Below are 17,464 nucleotides of genomic sequence, written 5' to 3'. Positions count from 1 at the left end.
TATTTCAGTGGGCCTTCTATGTAACTGATATTCCCTATTGTGATGAGCAAAGTCTTTATCTAAGCCAAACATGTCCGCCTCTGTGTCCAGACAGTGCCTGAATCAAAACAACAGATTAGGCAATACATCAAAATTCACAAAGTCCAGGAACACTTCATGTACATGTACCTGTCTAAATATCTAAAAACACATTTAATCAAACTTGGAATGCTGTCTTAAAAATGTCCCATGTTACCATATGGGAACATCTACTAGTAGTCTATTCCACTCACCTACTCACTTGAGAACCTGATCACCCCTTCCAAACAGAATGAAATATTCCATCCACACGCTTTAACGGGTATGGTAATTACATACATGATGTACATGTAGGCTGGCCCTTTTGTTTTTGCATACAGTTGTAATATCAGAAATTAATATTGACAACTTTGTTCCAACTCTGCCGGTAAAATTGGCATTTAACAAGTATCTCGGTACTGTTTTTCCTTTTTTGAAATTGGCCAACATGCCCAAAAATTCAGATGAGAGTTTCTTTATGAAATGATTCAACAACACACTTATTACATGTACATGTATCGGTAAGAAATTACCAGACAAAATATGTTTTTTCCGAGTCAATAAATATTTTTGATTGTCAGTTGGTGACAAGAAAGATCCCCAACCCCAAAAGAGAATATTCATGTCACACACTTTTTGGAGGGGTATTCTTTGCTCGTTTTTGTTTCATTTTTGCAGAAATTAAGACGGGAGAGTGAAACAACTTTAAGGAATACACAGCAAACTGTTTGGTGCCACACATTGATTTTGAGGTCATGAGCATAGATAGAGGAGCTATCAAGCTGGCACAATGACATGCACTTTACAATAATACATGTGCACATATGGTACATGCTTAATCATAGATCTCTTGGCATCAACTGATGGCGCTCTCTGCCTGATCTGAAACATGCGTCTTTCTTTACAATCAGGTGTTTTCCTATTTAGAGGGCCCGTCAGTAAATAGATTTTCCAGACATGTACATGTAGAAAGGTGCCAGAACCACTGCAGGGCAGCCCACCTGTATTTACAATCACCAATGTTGATTGTTTGCAGAGGGGAAGGTGGGGGGGGGGGAGAACCTCACAAAATTGTCTGACTTGGCAACTCCACAACTGCATAGTGACATTTCCTTTCCAACAATACTCACCAGACGTTTCACACCCACATTACACTGTACATGAACAAAAAAGGGCACACAAACTCAACCATGCCTGAATACATTCTTCAACTGCAATGTACATGTAGACACGTATACATACATGTACATGTACATGTATAAACTGAACATGTACATGATGCGTACATGTAGAGCTTGGCTATTTGTACAGCTTGGCCAAGTTAGTCTTTGGTCAGTTGGTCATGGTCATGCATGTGTATACAGATTCAGCTCACAAAAATATACATAAACAACCCAGTAAAATTTAAAAAAATATTTGCTAGGACATTAAACCTTTCTCAAGAGCAAATTCATGTACTGATAGGGGTAAGACTCTCCACAACAGGTTTTCAATTCCATTAATTCCTTATCCATATTCACCTCGGGTAGAACAAAATGTTATGGCAAACTTTTGAGCTTCAAACTCTAAACAATTTTCAAAGGTTTCATGAAAAGTGCCCCATAAATTAAGATTTAATCGTCTAGTATGTGGAGGAATTCTCTTGCAATTGTACAAAAACATAAATGTTTGTATGCAAGTAATGGTAAGGAAATGGTAGGAACCCCAATTCATTTACTCTTAAATTCTTGAGATTTTTTTTTCAGAAATCCTTTTAATCAGTATAGCTCTATTACCTGTACTTTCTAATCTGAGCAGACTTTTTGGTACAAGCTAGGCTTTAAAAAATTGCTTTAATCCTAACAATCCCAAGCACATCATGAGGTAAAAGAAAAGAAAAACAGGGCCCCTTTCTGCACAAGCTTAAAAGCGAATTGTGTGATTAAGGGTACATGTACCATGCACTATTCTGGCAAACTGAATTATGGCCCGAGCTTAGGCTGGTCATTCATGCATTATGGGTAAAACATCAACTACTTCAATGCATGGTACTGGTACCCAGAATCAAGGGATTATTTCGCAGTTTGCACTCAAAAACAAAATTACGATCCACCAATCAGATGACAGGACACAAAATAAAGTGCAATACAAATTAACATGTGCAAGGCAAATACCTGTATCCAATTACATCTGCAAATGATAACACCATAATAAATCAGCTTTGAATTTTCAACATTTATGTGAAGCTTAAAGAAGCACAGGTATCACCTGCACCTTTACCCTGGACACATGATACATTGTATATAAAATGATTTCCTACTGCCAACGCCCCAATATTTTTCAAGTCTGCAACACTTCCGAGGTTCTCCCCATTTACAAATCAAATCCAATGATACCAAACTATGTTCAAACATTAACTACTGGTATGTTTTACTGGAGAAGCAGAAGACTAGAGTTGCATGCAAAACTAAAGACTTACAATTGGCACATTGTTCAAAATAGTTTAATGTACATACATGTAATAAAAACTTGGATAATTGTTACCGTACATGGTGAATGCAATGATTAATGTTATAAAAAGGAGAAAGCATGTTCAAGGCTGTGACTGTGAGAAGTACTGTAACCATAAATGCACTGTACATTGTACATGTTATGTAAATGTACATGTGCAGGGGCTACAAATAATAAGAAAACTTTTCCATGCTGCACATGTACATGTACTTACTCTGGCTCTTTCAGGGCCCATAGACTCCAACACTATCACCGGCCGCCCCGACATGACTGAACCCTGCCGAACAACTTCTCGTCCCGGTTCACTAGCTGTCCAAAACACCTCCCTGCCTTAGTTGGGAATTAACGTGCAGCTACATGTACTCCAAAATACCTCATAGCAGTGTGCAGGTACCGGTAGGTATGCCTGTGTGTGCAGAGGACCATGAGCGCTGTGCAATCCCAGAGGGGAGACAGACACCAGTCTGTCCTTCACATTTCTGATGAACCTGACTGACAACAGCCCCAATGTGAGGACTTGGTGTGGGGCCCCTGCCACAGTAATGGGCTATTGATTTTGAACCCCAACGCCAACGCAAGACTTAGTCAAGCATGGTATGAACCAAAGGGATAAGCTCTCCTGGGTGTGTTTGTGTGTGAGTGTGTCAGGAAGGGGAGGGGGGAACTGCCTAAGAGCTGTACACAGCAACTCTTCCCTATTGTGGTCAACTCTTTTGGAATTTTCCCTGGGTCTGTTTCTAACAGCGGCCCCTTACCAACGAATGCCCTGCAATTAGCATTGGCATTTTACAAGAAGGAGAGCTGGTCTGTAGCCTGTCAAAGGATTAAGGAGATTATTTATAAATCTAATTATGTCATGGATATTTCTTTCGGTCAATTTTTTTCCAGGGGTAGCTTGTTTTAAACACTGTCCACACATCTGTGGAATTTGGGGAAAGGTCAGATGGACTGAAAATAACATTGCTGGGCGAAAAAAACACGGCAAAGTTCAAGGGTAAGTTGTTGTGTAAGAAAAGGCTGTAGTTTTGGCAAAGGAATTTACAGTGGTGTACAGATCTAAAACATACTTAATAACAACTTCCTCTTTTGTTTTACATGTTACAACACTGTTTACATTCCTGTTACGTTTGTTTTATTTCAGTTAGTTGTGTCTTTTAAATAAATACTATTACTTATGAGGAAGTTTCCACTTACCGGTACATGTAACAAGTCTCCTCATGTCTTTCAAAGCAATTTCTCCAGAACAGACATGTAAAGTTGTATTCAGTGAATGTGTATAACGCTGAATACAACTACTCATGGATATCTACAGTGTACATGTACATGTATGTCTTGCAAAAAACCCCCAAGGTTTTCATGTTATGTCTACAACCCTGTTCTTGACCCAAATATGAGCTTTGTGCCAGATAACCTTGGGAATAAACAAACACTTCTGAACACAATCTTAATTGCTTAATCAACACTGCTTATCGTTAGATATGTACATGTACTGGTGCATGTATTGTGTGTAAGAAGATGCTTGTATATATGACTGATGGAGCACGCATTACTGCAATATGATTTGGTGTTCCTCAAGTTGTTTGTTGGGATCTATTAAAGTAAAAACTACTCCTGTCTTTTGCACTTTTTGATACATGTATGATTGTATTTTTTTTACAATGGAAATACTTTGGACCAGAATTCAGCTGTTAAAGCTAATCTTGCAGAGTGCACACAATTTTCATCAAAGCAAAAAATACCAGGCAAAACGGGAAAACACATTGGTTACAAATTCTTAAGGACTTAAAGTAAAAGTATTAAAGTAACTTCAGTAATTTCCTGATTTACATGTACTGTACCACCAAGCACTGCTTTTTCTTACTTTTTATTAGTTTGCTGACACACAAAGTTTTTGAAGAGTTGAAAATGCAAATGTGAAGTTTTGTATATGATGTACTGAAACATAAAAACGACCGTCTTGGTGCTATACTTGATTCCCAACACCATTCTCCATTCATGTTTGGGCACTCAGAGATAATACAAATAAAACTGATACAGTCCAAAAAGTCACGGAAAAAATATTTGAAGACCGAATCCTTGGGAAGAAAAGGACCAATGCATCCCCCTACTATATCTGCATAATCAATTCCCACAAAATTTGAGCCAAAGAAAAGAACATAAGTTAAGCAAGCTAACGCAATCTACCAACTTCACTAGCCTCAGGCACTTTGCAAATCCCCCACCAAACAAGTTCCCCACCCAAGGTCACCCAAAAATAATATGTTGTGAGTAATTATTGGATTACTAACTGCAACACGGCAACAGTGAATCACGCTGAAAAAACACTGATGGCCAGACGGGTCTCGCGACAAAAGCCACCTCATTAAATATTTAGCTGGTGGCAGTCACCTGACACCATGGCCTGCATTTGTTGTAAAAGGACAGAAATCATTAATACCAGTGAGAGGGGATTTGAGCAACAAACGGTTCACTGACCGAGTGATTACTCCTCACCCAGGCGGAAACAAGGGGGGGGGTATTAGAGGGGATTGGGGCAACAAAAGGGATCATAGCACTGGATGGGGGGGTGATCAATATAGAGGCATCAAATAACTTGTTGTAATTAAGACGTGCCTTCAGGGTTTGGTGAAAACTGTCCTATGTTATATTTAGAATGAGCAAGAAAGGCCTTGGAAGATGTCAAATGCACAGGTCTCTTATTCACTGTGACTAATATCTCTAATCCCAGTTTTTCCTCCCACACGCTGAACAACATGGCAGTTCTGTGCAGTGCTTTTCACCCTTTACCATCCTCTATCTCAGTAATACCTTCGAAAGAATTTTGAATTTGTAATCTACAGTATATGTACATGTAGATATACCGGTACAACTCAAAATACAGTGCATCTGAATTACATGTACGGGTATGTACCCAGTCATGGTGAGCTATCGGTACGAGTGGACTTATGTTAAAAAGTGCTTGTACAAATGGAAAACCTTACCAGTGCATTACAAAAGTCACGTTACAAACCACATCAGTGACAGTAGGCAGATCAAGACTGCCATGATCAGCAGTGGTTCTCTTCAAAACAGAGAATTCCAAACCACTCTGAATAGTGTTAACTGGAGAGTCAGAATCACAATTTGAATACTGATTTCCATTTTTATATTATGTTTTGTCACAAACATGACAAATGATCCATTAGTCTGTGCTCCAAAAGAACAATACAGGGTGTACCAAAGTAAAGGAAACTCAAATATACAACCATGATTTATAGGAAAAATGCAGATTTCTTGATTAAGCATTACACCCAGTATATCTCCAGAAAGGCCTGAATGTCATCTTTCCAATGAAACCTTGATCACGTGCCCAATGTCATGGTTGAACGAATAATAATGCATTGTTGACCAGCAGGTGAAATCTGCACTGTGACAAGTTACATGTAGCTTACACACACATTTCAAAACCAAGTGTTTGTGTTGGCCTATGAGCACATTCAAATGTGCATCATCTACATGTACTGTATATGTACAAGTGTATGAAAAAGAGTGCCAGACTAAATGTACGCGGGCCTAGAGCAACTCCTTTACTGTACATATTATTCAACCTTACCCCATCTAAAACACGTTAAATTACGAAGTAGCAGGATTCCAGTTAATCAAGCAAGTTTGGCAGCTTTTGGACATAGTATTACATGTACATCAAATAAAAAACTTTTTATATTGCCGACACGCAGGTCTACAGTGACGCGCACGTTGACCAGAAACCAGAGACTTTTGGGAGGGCCCAAAGTAAAGTCGGTGCACTCCAAGTTGTTAAGAAGTTGTTTTCTGACAAAGTCATAAGAATTACAAATGCATGCAATTCGGTCTATGAAAGCCAAACACAGCTCTTTTGTAATTGAATTCAAAGACCTGAATCTGCATAATTTACTCACAACAATGATCCTGAATTATCTTTCCTGCATCTGTACCTTTTGTTTATCTACACAATACCAGGGAATGTTACCGCTGTCTCATATCCCCCTTGTGCATTCAGGCTTCTTGGAAAGATCAATATGTCCCATGTAAACTAAGGCTGAACACCTGGTATCTCTTACCTCAACATTCAGAGAATTAGGCCCATCATGGTATCCATGCAATGCACAAGGGTCTATGCAATGCAATTTTTAATGCAATCGTCGAAAATGCACCTTTGTGTTTCAAACAACCTTGTTTTCAATTTTTGTTTTCTTCTTTCAAAAGGTGTCTTGGTGCCTTTTTGGTTTTTATTCTGATTGATACAATTTTCCTCATTCATGAGCAAAAAGTCTGTGAAGTCATTCAACGAAAAAAAAAACTTCAGCTCAATGTTTAATTGATTTCATTTGTGCACAGAAATAGTTGGAATTTCTGATTTTGTCTGATTCCAAGTTTCCTTTCCTTTGGAGATTTATTGTTCAAGTACATGACAATAAGCCACTGAGCATCCCTTCATCAGAAATGCTTCCAATGAGCAAGCCTTGGGTTGACAATTGAAGCAGAGAAACTTATAACAGTAGCAATATCTTTCCGGAAAGACATTAAAGCAGCCTGCCTTTTGTTCTTTAGAAAAGCACAGAAAATTTTAAACGCTGGGAAAAGTATATTTTTATTTAGCGATCAACAACCTCCATGTACATGTACATGTGTGTACTGTGTAACAGTAGAAGAGGTAACAGTGTTCACAAAAGGAACTTGGCCAATTTGATATTCTGAAATAAACTGTTACTACTGAATCACAACCTCAGAGAATTCATTTTCTCAAGCTGGTCTTGGCAAAACTCTAGAGAAAATGCTGTCATGGAAAGCACATACATGCACATGACAGAACTAGACCAAGGCTGGAAAAAATACTGCTCACCACACTTACCGAATTGGTAGTATACTACATACATGTACATGTACCGATATGTACCTGTACATGTACATACATGCACATGTATGTGACCAAAATGAGTGTAAAGTCACACAGTACCGTTTCGCTCTACGGGGGACCAAAGTCAAAATCGAAGGGTTGGTGAATTTTTGCTTTTTATGATTTTTTTGAATCTACACATCACTTTTTACCCATTCCATAGTTTTGAGACAATTCTGCAATTAGAAAAGTATACTTTCGGCCCATTTTTATCGTGGTGACCATTCTCATTATCTTCAGAAATCTTGAAACACAAACACAGACAATGAAAAAAAAAGGTATTAGATTGGCACTTTCACCCCGTTCACCCACACCAACACACACAATTTTGGTATCGTCTGAAAGCTTACAGTACGGCCTGCTTTATTTATTTTTAGCACATGTTTTTGGGAAATGTTGTTCAATGTGCATTATTCTGTGTGATTTCTTAATACACATCTTTGAAGCCTCTTTTCTAGGAAACTATTCTGTAAAACGTATGCAGACTTAACACATTTCCAAGGCTCAAATGAGAGACGTTGGGGTCGTACCCCGATGAATTATTCATCATTAGAAAGCTGTTTTATTTCAAATTTCAAAAACACCAAAAGCTCAAATTTAAAAAAATCTGACTTTAAGCAGGTCTCATATATACATGCTGCTACTTCTTTTTGAATAAATACAAACAAAAGCTTTTTTGAATACAGGATATTAGCTCAAATCCCCCACAGGGAAGTGGCTGGGTTCTGATGCAAGGTGAATTCTTGAGACTATTATTTGGGGAAACCACACAAGTCCAGTTCATCTGGGTTCCCGAGAGAATCTGGAATTGGGGATGGGTACTGGCATATCCCAGGTATTTGTCCCCTTGGCACCTCCTCGATGGCCAGGTTTCAAAAGTACAGGTACAACTTCAAAGTCAGTCATGAAGCTAAAAACTTAAAGGAAAGTTTGGATGATCAGAGCTGTGGAATTTGCATCGTTTGTGGTACATGTACTGTACATGTATTTCACCATTTACGGCTTGAACACCTTTGCTGGCAACTTCAGCAGGGGTGGAGAGTCAAATCATCCCAGCATTAGACTGTGATGTAATGTACATGTTGTATAACAGCACACATGCAAACAGTTGTTCCATTTCCTTTTTACTAAGCAGAGCTGAGTTGCATTGTGTTGATTGTTGTTTTTGTTTTGTTGTTGTCATTTTTTTCCTTAGAATTTTCCCAGAGAGACAATTGCAATCAGACAAAAACCTATTTTCAACAAACAAATACTTCCGACCATTACACATGTACATCCTTCCACATTCCCTGGAGCCCTTAGAATACTTTGAAGTTACTTCCTCATTACAGAGTGGAATAGATTTCCCAGAGAACTGTTTCTATAAATGCAACTCTGGGTAACCTTAATCGGTAATGTTCCATGTGCCAACAGTAATTCCTTTTTAATTTGGCCAAAACATTAATTTAGAGGAGATGGGAAAAACCTGACTGAAAAGTCAAGTTTGAATACAAAATTGACACAAATAATTTGAAAATTGCGTGCTCACAAAACCTGCTGATATGATAGAAAAAGTAATTTACATAGCATTGCTAGTATCCTTTTTCAAAATTGTATTCACGGCATTTACCATGTTATGAACAAAAAAGAATTGCATTTGGTGTCTTTCCTGGTGGAAATGAAATGATCAATTACAGGAAGTAACCAGGGAGCCTTTGTTTGATATAAATTTCATAAACAATCCAACTTTAAAGATGACAGTTTTGTCAAACGGCAAGAACAACTCCTGCTATGTACCAATGCAACAGACCTTACCAAAAATGTTGGAAACATGGGATTAATGGACTGGCTGTTAAGACTATTACTCTCTGAAATGTTTTTAAAAAACAAGATGAAAAAACCCAATTCCAAATACTTTTTAAATTAGCAATAAAATTCCCTGGTGACCACTGGAATAAAAAACGGCTGGGAATAGAACTGTTATGAAAAGAAACATGACACCTTTTCAGTGATGAAAATGAGTTGGACCATGGGGGCTCAATCCCTTCATGTTGCTTGGTAACTGGCCACAATAGATTCTTGCCAAGAACAAAATAATGACAGCCATGCAAAAAGGGACAAGTTCCGGTACATGCGGTTTTCAAAATACAGATTTTCTCACCTGTGGAATGTTTCTATCACAACCTCTCATCAGAGGGGTGACAAATGAATTTGAATGTTTCTAAGTTGCATTCCTGTCAGGTACAGTCATTTATATTTTCATTCCTCAACTTGCTTGTAGTATACTGGGTTTGGTACAAAGCACAAAAAAACCCAATTCTTCTCATAAGCATGACCCCAGGGTGTCAAATTCAAGAAACAAATCCTACTGCTGCTTAGTGATTGGTTTTTCTCAAGAGAAAGAGATGCTGAATGTACATTAACTTGTACATGTAACAGACACTACTTTTTCTTGGGCAGACAACCTTTTCTGCTGTGTAGCATGTTTGATCTCAACTTACTTTAACACAGCATTGTTATGGAATGTTTTCCACATTAGCAGGGAATAGAAGGATTTTCAGAACTAGTTTCAAAACACAGGTTAGTAAACAAACCCTTTCTGAGGAAAAAGAGACTTTTTCATCCATCCACATTCAAAGACCAATACAAACCTCAACAGCCAGCATCAGTCTCTGATTCATAGCACAATACCAGATATTGGCATTTTGTCCCTGATGTGTCACAACTGCAAAACCCACAAAGGCACAACCTTGAGCGATGTAATTCCTCTTAAATGGGATCTAGGCTCACACCTGTCACAAAGAAGCTGGAAAAACTGACACCTCTGTGCAGGGGAGGAACTTAAAAATCAATGGAGGGTAAGGGACAATTAATGAGGGAGGGGAGTTGAAAGGTTCTGGATATGTGTAAGTGACAGCTGGAAACAAAAGATGGATTGAGGACATCACAGACAGTCAAAAATGGAACTTACCCCTACATGTAAAGCAAAGCTCATGAAATACCACCTTCAATTAACTACATGTAATTTAACATAACCTTTTGCCTCCTACTGAAAACCTCCACTAATACATGTAAATAATATACATGTATTTTGGATTATGAAGGCTCATTATTAGTGGATGGATTCTTGTCTTGGTGAAGGTGAACATTCCAAAATCTTATCTTGAAGAGTGAATGACTCAGGGGCTGTTCCATGATTGTTAACAGGCAAGAGATGTCCACCATAACACCCAGTTCAAAATTAAATGATACCGATTACTGTTCCATGTTTTAAGTTTAAATTGTTGATTTGAATTAATTTGATAATCAGTAATTACGTATGTGTAACTGTTTAATATTTACAAATTCCTGACTGTCACCTATTTTTATTATTTTCTTTCCAAGATCAAGTATAAGTTAATGCATTTGCCATCATACAATGCGAATCACAAAAATGCGAGTTCTATGTGTACACACAGGTCACAAGTTACAGTAGAGATTAATGAAACCCTTGTTTCTAAAACCTATTTCATGTGGGATGTTCCTTCATGTACAAGTGTAGCATTACATACATGTATGTGACCCGCTCCAGAAAGGTGATGTAAGTCGCACCATGCATTTACGAGCAATGACCCGCTCAAAGTTGGATTTGAAAATTTCTTTTTTCCCGACAAAATCATTGCAAATACTAATTCCTTAGTCCTTGTGTGAATTTTGAAGGTGGTTGTAACACAAGAACATGTTGGTTGTTAAGTAAGATTTAAATGCCAACAACCCACATCAGAGCCAGATAACTCGAAGCCTGTTTTCTAGGTTTTGCAATTTCAATTGCGTGGAACTAATTAATATGCAAATGTGTCATAACTCCGACACGGGAAAGGCTACGGAGCTCTATCATATACCAAATGAAAGTTTACAATTTGGGCTTTCCAGTCATGTGTATAATTTGATTCTTTTTGCAGCTTATATCATCTTTTCCTGGAGTGGGTATGTTTTCAGTGTCAATTTCACTTTCAAAGAATACAAAGTGTGTTAAAAGTTGACACACAAGCATTTCACTAGCATTGTGAATAATCCTACATTGGCAAGTGAGGGCGCTCTTCAAATAAATCCAGCACACAACTTAGTTGTGCAAGATAAACTGATGAGGAAGGATTTACATGTACATCATGTACATGTACCGGTTCATGTAATTGTACCGTAGTTGTGGCTGAGCATAAAAACTTTGCTGATGAATACACAGAAACCACAACTGCATGGGTTATCATTCTCCACTTGACCGGCTTATTTAGCCTCAAAATAAACACTCTAGCCCTTGCACAAGTTTTCATCTTTACCCGAGCAGAGAAATTAATTATTCCAAAGTCTGAATATCAAAACCCCTGTTGCTATCGGAGTTGGTTTTATACCACAGAAAAGCACATTAGTGGTTATTTTGACAGTAGTTGTTCAAATATTGCAAGATAACTTGCAGTTCAATATGTAGTGGAATAAATTGCACCTGTACTGTGCATTTTTTTGCTGGACTTATAAACCCTTGCAGTGGACCTTGTAAGACCACATTGCTATGCTGTACAATGTACTCTATGAGTACTTGTACCCATTATGTGTAAACTAAAGTACCGGTAAAAGAGGTACATGTACATGTATACTGTTCCATCTTTGTTTTACAAGTACCAGGAAACTCCCTCTTCCCCCTCACCTCCCCAAAAATGGGGAAAAAGTAGCAGTTTCACTAAGGTTCCTGGGAAACCTGTTTGTATGACAGGGTCATTCACCATCACTAACATGCATGGAAATCTAGTAGCAGCAGAATTGTTTTTATCTTTTTCCTGTTTTATTTTTATTCTGATGTGACTTATGGTCCGTTTCAAAACAACTCCTGCCATAAATTTGTACAAAGCCTACAATGTGTTTAACAGGTTCAAATTCAAATTTCAAATTTTGGTCTGTTTTATAATTAATTTCAATTTTAAGTTTACATGTACTTTAATTTCTGTTCGTGTTACACTTTTAATTTGGCTCCAGGTCATTCTCTTTGGTTGGGAAGCAGTGTTTGAAGGGCAAGCTAACCTTTGAAACTGCCTTTAAAAATCACTGGCGAGCATCTGCTCAATCAACTATAGCATATCTAAAGGAGGCAAACCTAAGCTTTAAAATGAGACCAAACTTGACTGAATTGAAAAAACATGTTAAAAAGTTACTGGCAATTAATGGTGTCAAGAGCCGTTTTCCTTACTAAATGTATGACAGGATTTATAATGAGGTCATGGGGTTTTTCTCACCTGAAATGCAGCTTCAGTTATTTTTTCCCCATTTATGTTCAGTTGAGGGTACCTTTAAGGATCAGTCGATCACAGGGGTCTCCATTTTGTTTCCTTGTATGGTGTTGAAAGTTGTGGCATAAAAGTTACATCGAATGCTGTTTGTTACCGATACATCGGAATGTGTGATATTTACATGTACCTTGGAAAGCTTCAAAGGTAGGATTTTTTTTGTACATGAAGTTTTCACTGAGGATGTGGTAGGTTTGCATCACCACAAAGTAGCCTTCAAAATATTTATGTATCCTTCCACGGGCAGCCCAAGTGTTGTTTATGTGGATTTCTTATTTGGTGTCAATGTTCATCGAAGTTAGCCCCAGAACTGTGGGGTCGGTCATCTGCCGTGGGAGTGCTGTGGCCGCTGTGGACAACAGACCCCACAGTTATGGGGGTATGTGGTTGAACCAGCAAAGTCATGATCTTGCTCAGTTATTGGTGTTTGCACTAGAACATTCTACTGACCACTTCGAAAATATAACATGAATTGTCCTCTTGATATTACACATTTAGTATTGGCAGCCACATGGATTTTTTGTTCGTTGCTTTTTAGAAACAAAGCAAAAATGCAGACTGATCAGTCAGAAAATAAGCCTGATAAAATTCTTACAAATTGGAACTTCTTTATTTGCACAATTAGACTATCAGTCACTATCCACATCTTCATGTTGATCCTACTGATAAGCTTATGTAAAAAAAAATAAAAAATTTTGTGAAAAAATGTGAAGTGGTAATGGTATAAGTATGCAGGTCACATGGACAAGAATGCCAGCTCAGTCTTTTTAAGTTTTTTGCAAACTTTGCGAGACAAATTCACCATAAATATTTAGCATACTCTTATCCAGCTTGTCTGTTTCATTATTGTGTCTTTAAACAGTGCAAAACCAACGGTTGTTGGAAATCTGAAAAAGAGCAAGGGCCATCTGGAAATCGTTTCTACATTTTATTTTTTCATTATCTTATCATTTTTACAAAAATTGACCATTGATTCTCTTTCTATGTGCTGTGTATAATTCTGTTGCAGTGATGCCCACACTGTTTCTTGTGTTTCGTGTCATCGCGAGGCTACTACTGATGGAATTGATTCATCACCTGGGGATCCAACAGTACTATGTTTATGTACCGGTACCGGTACCTCAACGACATGCGAAAGTGCATCCCTCAACTGGACTGCATAGCTTTATTTAGTGCTTGTAAATGGGATTTTAATATATTATGTATGAAATACATCATTGTTGACTCTTTAAATAATCCTTTTTTTCCAAAGATGGACTAAGCAGGCATTACATGAGTGTGGTGTCAATGTTATTGATTTGTGCTCTATTAATGCAGCATTGTTTCACACTTGTTTTGTCTTGTCATTTGTCTGTCCTACAGTGTACATGTATGTTATGATTGTATGGTTGTCGTCTGTTTATAGGTTGGGCTACAAAAGCCTCTCTACTTAACCTTAAACATATAATGTTATTGCCTAATTTATCAAATGTATAATCCTATTTTATGTAATGTTACTCAATTTAATGGCCAGATATATTCAGTACTTAAGTAATGTGAACATGTTTGGTTACACTGTAAACAATGACAGCATTGAAATAAATGTTTCATCATCATGATCATCATCATGTTACATCTGCAACATTGTTCTCAAGGGCAAACAAGATCACTTCATTAACCCCAACTCCCTAGGGTGTGTGCAAAATCATATTAAATTCGGAGGATTTAGGACTGTTAGGGTTAATGTTTTACAAGGAACGACATACTTGTAGTGCAGTGGAACGTTGCTATACCGAACATTCGGCTGTACCAAACATCGTCCTTGGCTCCCAATATTTTGTGCACAAAACCTACCGAACATTAACCCTAACCCTGCTCAATCCTTCACCTGTTGGAGGATTGAGGAGGGTTAGGGTTAAGTACATGTACATAGTTGCAAATCAACCAAGATTCGCCACAGCATGCATCAGAGATTGATCCTGAGCAGTAGCTTCACGACTTTTAGGGTAAACTAAATACCAATTTTGTAACTCAAGATTTGATGAAAAACAAAAATAACCAACAGATATATTTCTACATGTAGAAACCTCAAACATGAATGCAACGGCAAAACATCACGAAAACAGCGTATAGTAATCTTCAGCTGAAGTAAAAGACTACTCGTTCACTTGGGTAAATTAGAAAAACGTGTACAAAACATACGGGGAAATTAAATCATTAAAAAATCAATAAAAAATAAGGTGATGACGTCATCATGACGTCAGTCCTTTCCAATAAATCTTGCATCAGGGTCTTTGTTTGCCAACAATCAAACATCTTCAAGTTACCAAAATTGTCGCTGGAGAACGTGTAAAAAGTCAATGGGTTGTACACTCGTTTGCAGAAACACTTGATGTCACGTGATTTGCGCTTAAACTGAACAATTTTTATGAAATATTACTTTGTATTCAGACTCTAAGGCATATTTCAAATCAAATAACAAGAGCGTAAAGTACCCGATTTCTCTTTCGTTCTTATTCCTACAGTGCACATTCTTATAGTAATCGTGAACGGGTAGTAAAGGACTACCTGTTCACTCATGGTAATTAGAAAAACGTGTACAAAACCTATGGGGAAAAATAAAATATTCAAAAATCAATATAAAATAAGGTGCTGACGTCATCATGATGTCATCCCTTTGCAATAAATCTTGCATCAGGGTCTTTGTGGACTATCACTTTGGAAACGATCAAACATTGTAAAGTTACATCACCAAAATTCTGGCTCGAAAACGTGTACAAAGTCAACGGGCTAGAAACACGTATGCAGGAAAACTGCTCCTTTAATTTTGTCACCTGATTTTTGTCTAAACTGGAAAAAAATTATGAAATATTATTTGATAATCTGAGTCTTGGGTATAGATGCAATCGAACGGAAGGGAAAATTTAGTCTGATTTCTTTTTCGTTCTGGTAGTAATTCTCAGTTGAAGTTGAGGACTGCTCACACACGATCGACAAAAATCAAAGCTCAGGTAGAATTTACATTCTTTGTGCAACAATACCATCTATGGTTCAATATAGGACAGTTTGTTGAAAATTGAAGCCCCACCAGGCAGGTGTAACCATAATTCTGCAATAGCGCCCTCATAGCCTGATTTAAGACAGTCCGAAAAGTTAATTATTCAACAATCAATAATAATTAAACTACATGTAATTAAGTTATCATTGTGAATTTCTTCTAGGACCATCTTTGGATGATGGTTGAAAGACCTGCCAAGTTTGAAGTCAATCGAAAATTGGAAAAGGGTAGAAGTCGTGCTCAGAACCAAAACCCATGTTATGGAATGGGATCTGATGTGAAAGAAGAAATAAAAAAAAAACAAAAAAAACAAAAACAAAATAAAAAATAATTTACAAAAACAGTATCTGTTTCAGCCCGTGCCCGAAACAGCTAATTACATGTAATACCGGTACATGTACATGTACGAACATTATGTGGCATTTTCAATAATCAGCTAGGACTGGGTTGGAACCCATTTTGTGCACCATGATATTAACTTTTTAATATAAAAACATTCCATCTGTTCATCTCAATATTAAATGATATACTGTAGTCGATTACAAATTTGCAAAGTATTTATTGTCTTGTATTTGCATTCATTTTGACCACTTGGCCTTTGTGGTGAGAAGATTTGGATGTAACATACACATGGTGTCCATGTTACATCTGCAACAGTTTATCAATACCTTTTTTCTTCCAGAAGTCTCTAAGTCTTTAGAGATTATCAATCCTTTAGACGATGGATGACTATGGTCTGTAAGTTACAGCTCGTCAGCTGCATTCTTTGAGATTGCTGCATTTGTAAGACAACTTTTAAAAATAAATATAACACTCTTGTTCAAGTTGTATTGAACAAGTACATTTGTCTTGTCTAATTTTTCTGTCAAGTCTTTTTCAATCCATAAAAAAATTAATTTCTTGTAAAGGTTCTCCTAAAGGGAACACTTCACAGTACGTTCCAAAATTGTTCAACTGAATAGCTGCATACTGTTAGAGTATCAAATTTGGTGTCAACTTTTCCTACATGTTAAGTAACAGCCCTCAATATATGGTGCATTGAGTAATTGTTACTTACACTATCAACATATAATTGTTTCTGCATTTACAAGTATATTCCCTATCTGAATGCTATGATACATGTAGATGAACTTTTTGAATACTTCTAAAATTTCACTATAATTTCACACTTTTTTCCCCAACCCGATGAAATGACCCCTCTAGGCCACAACTGTGTGACATTTAAGAGTACAACATACAATAATAAACAAAATAATTTAATCATTCCCCAAGCACTCAATATTATTTCAATACCATGTACAATGTAGGTGGGTGGATATGCATGTATCTAACAACTTTTACCTGTGCCTCAGATGAGGCAGCCTTGCCTGTATTACCTCGGTCAGCAGGCCAGACCTTTTCTGCTGTCAGCAATTAACATAACAATACTCTAGACCAATGTTTTAACAAGGGCAAGGCCAGAGGTGTGTCCTTGACTGTCCAGAGCACATAAGTAAGTGCTGATATACACATATATACATGTCTTTTTATCTTAGCAATAAGCTCTGTAAACCAGTTCAGTCAGTGAAACTGTGTAACCAGCTCCTATTTTAGACAAGATACATACATCACTGTACATGTCCAGGTACGTTGACTACATGTAGATTGTCAAAACTGCACCAAAAAATGTAC

General features: G+C 37.4%; 1 protein-coding gene across 5 annotated transcripts in view; it reads right to left on the bottom strand.

Annotated features, from left to right (window-relative positions):
• Positions 1 to 17,464, bottom strand: part of LOC110989672 (rho GTPase-activating protein 45-like) — a 78,245-nt gene that overhangs the window by 39,956 nt on the left and 20,825 nt on the right. The window contains exon 1 of one of the 5 annotated variants that reach the window (XM_022254228.2): positions 2,762 to 3,097. The exons of the other annotated variants lie outside the window; for them this stretch is intronic. Coding sequence (XP_022109920.2) covers positions 2,762 to 2,815 — 54 coding nt within the window. The 5' untranslated portion in view covers positions 2,816 to 3,097. Of the gene's footprint in view, positions 1 to 2,761; positions 3,098 to 17,464 lie in introns of those variants that run through there. 5 annotated transcript variants of the gene reach the window in all.

This window comes from Acanthaster planci, linkage group LG12, assembly GCF_054643075.1.
Source record: "Acanthaster planci isolate LZ-2023a linkage group LG12, COTS_SCS, whole genome shotgun sequence".
NCBI lineage: Eukaryota > Metazoa > Echinodermata > Asteroidea > Valvatida > Acanthasteridae > Acanthaster > Acanthaster planci.
Note: the sequence above shows the minus strand (reverse complement) of the source record. Positions and strands in the feature narration are given on the sequence as shown.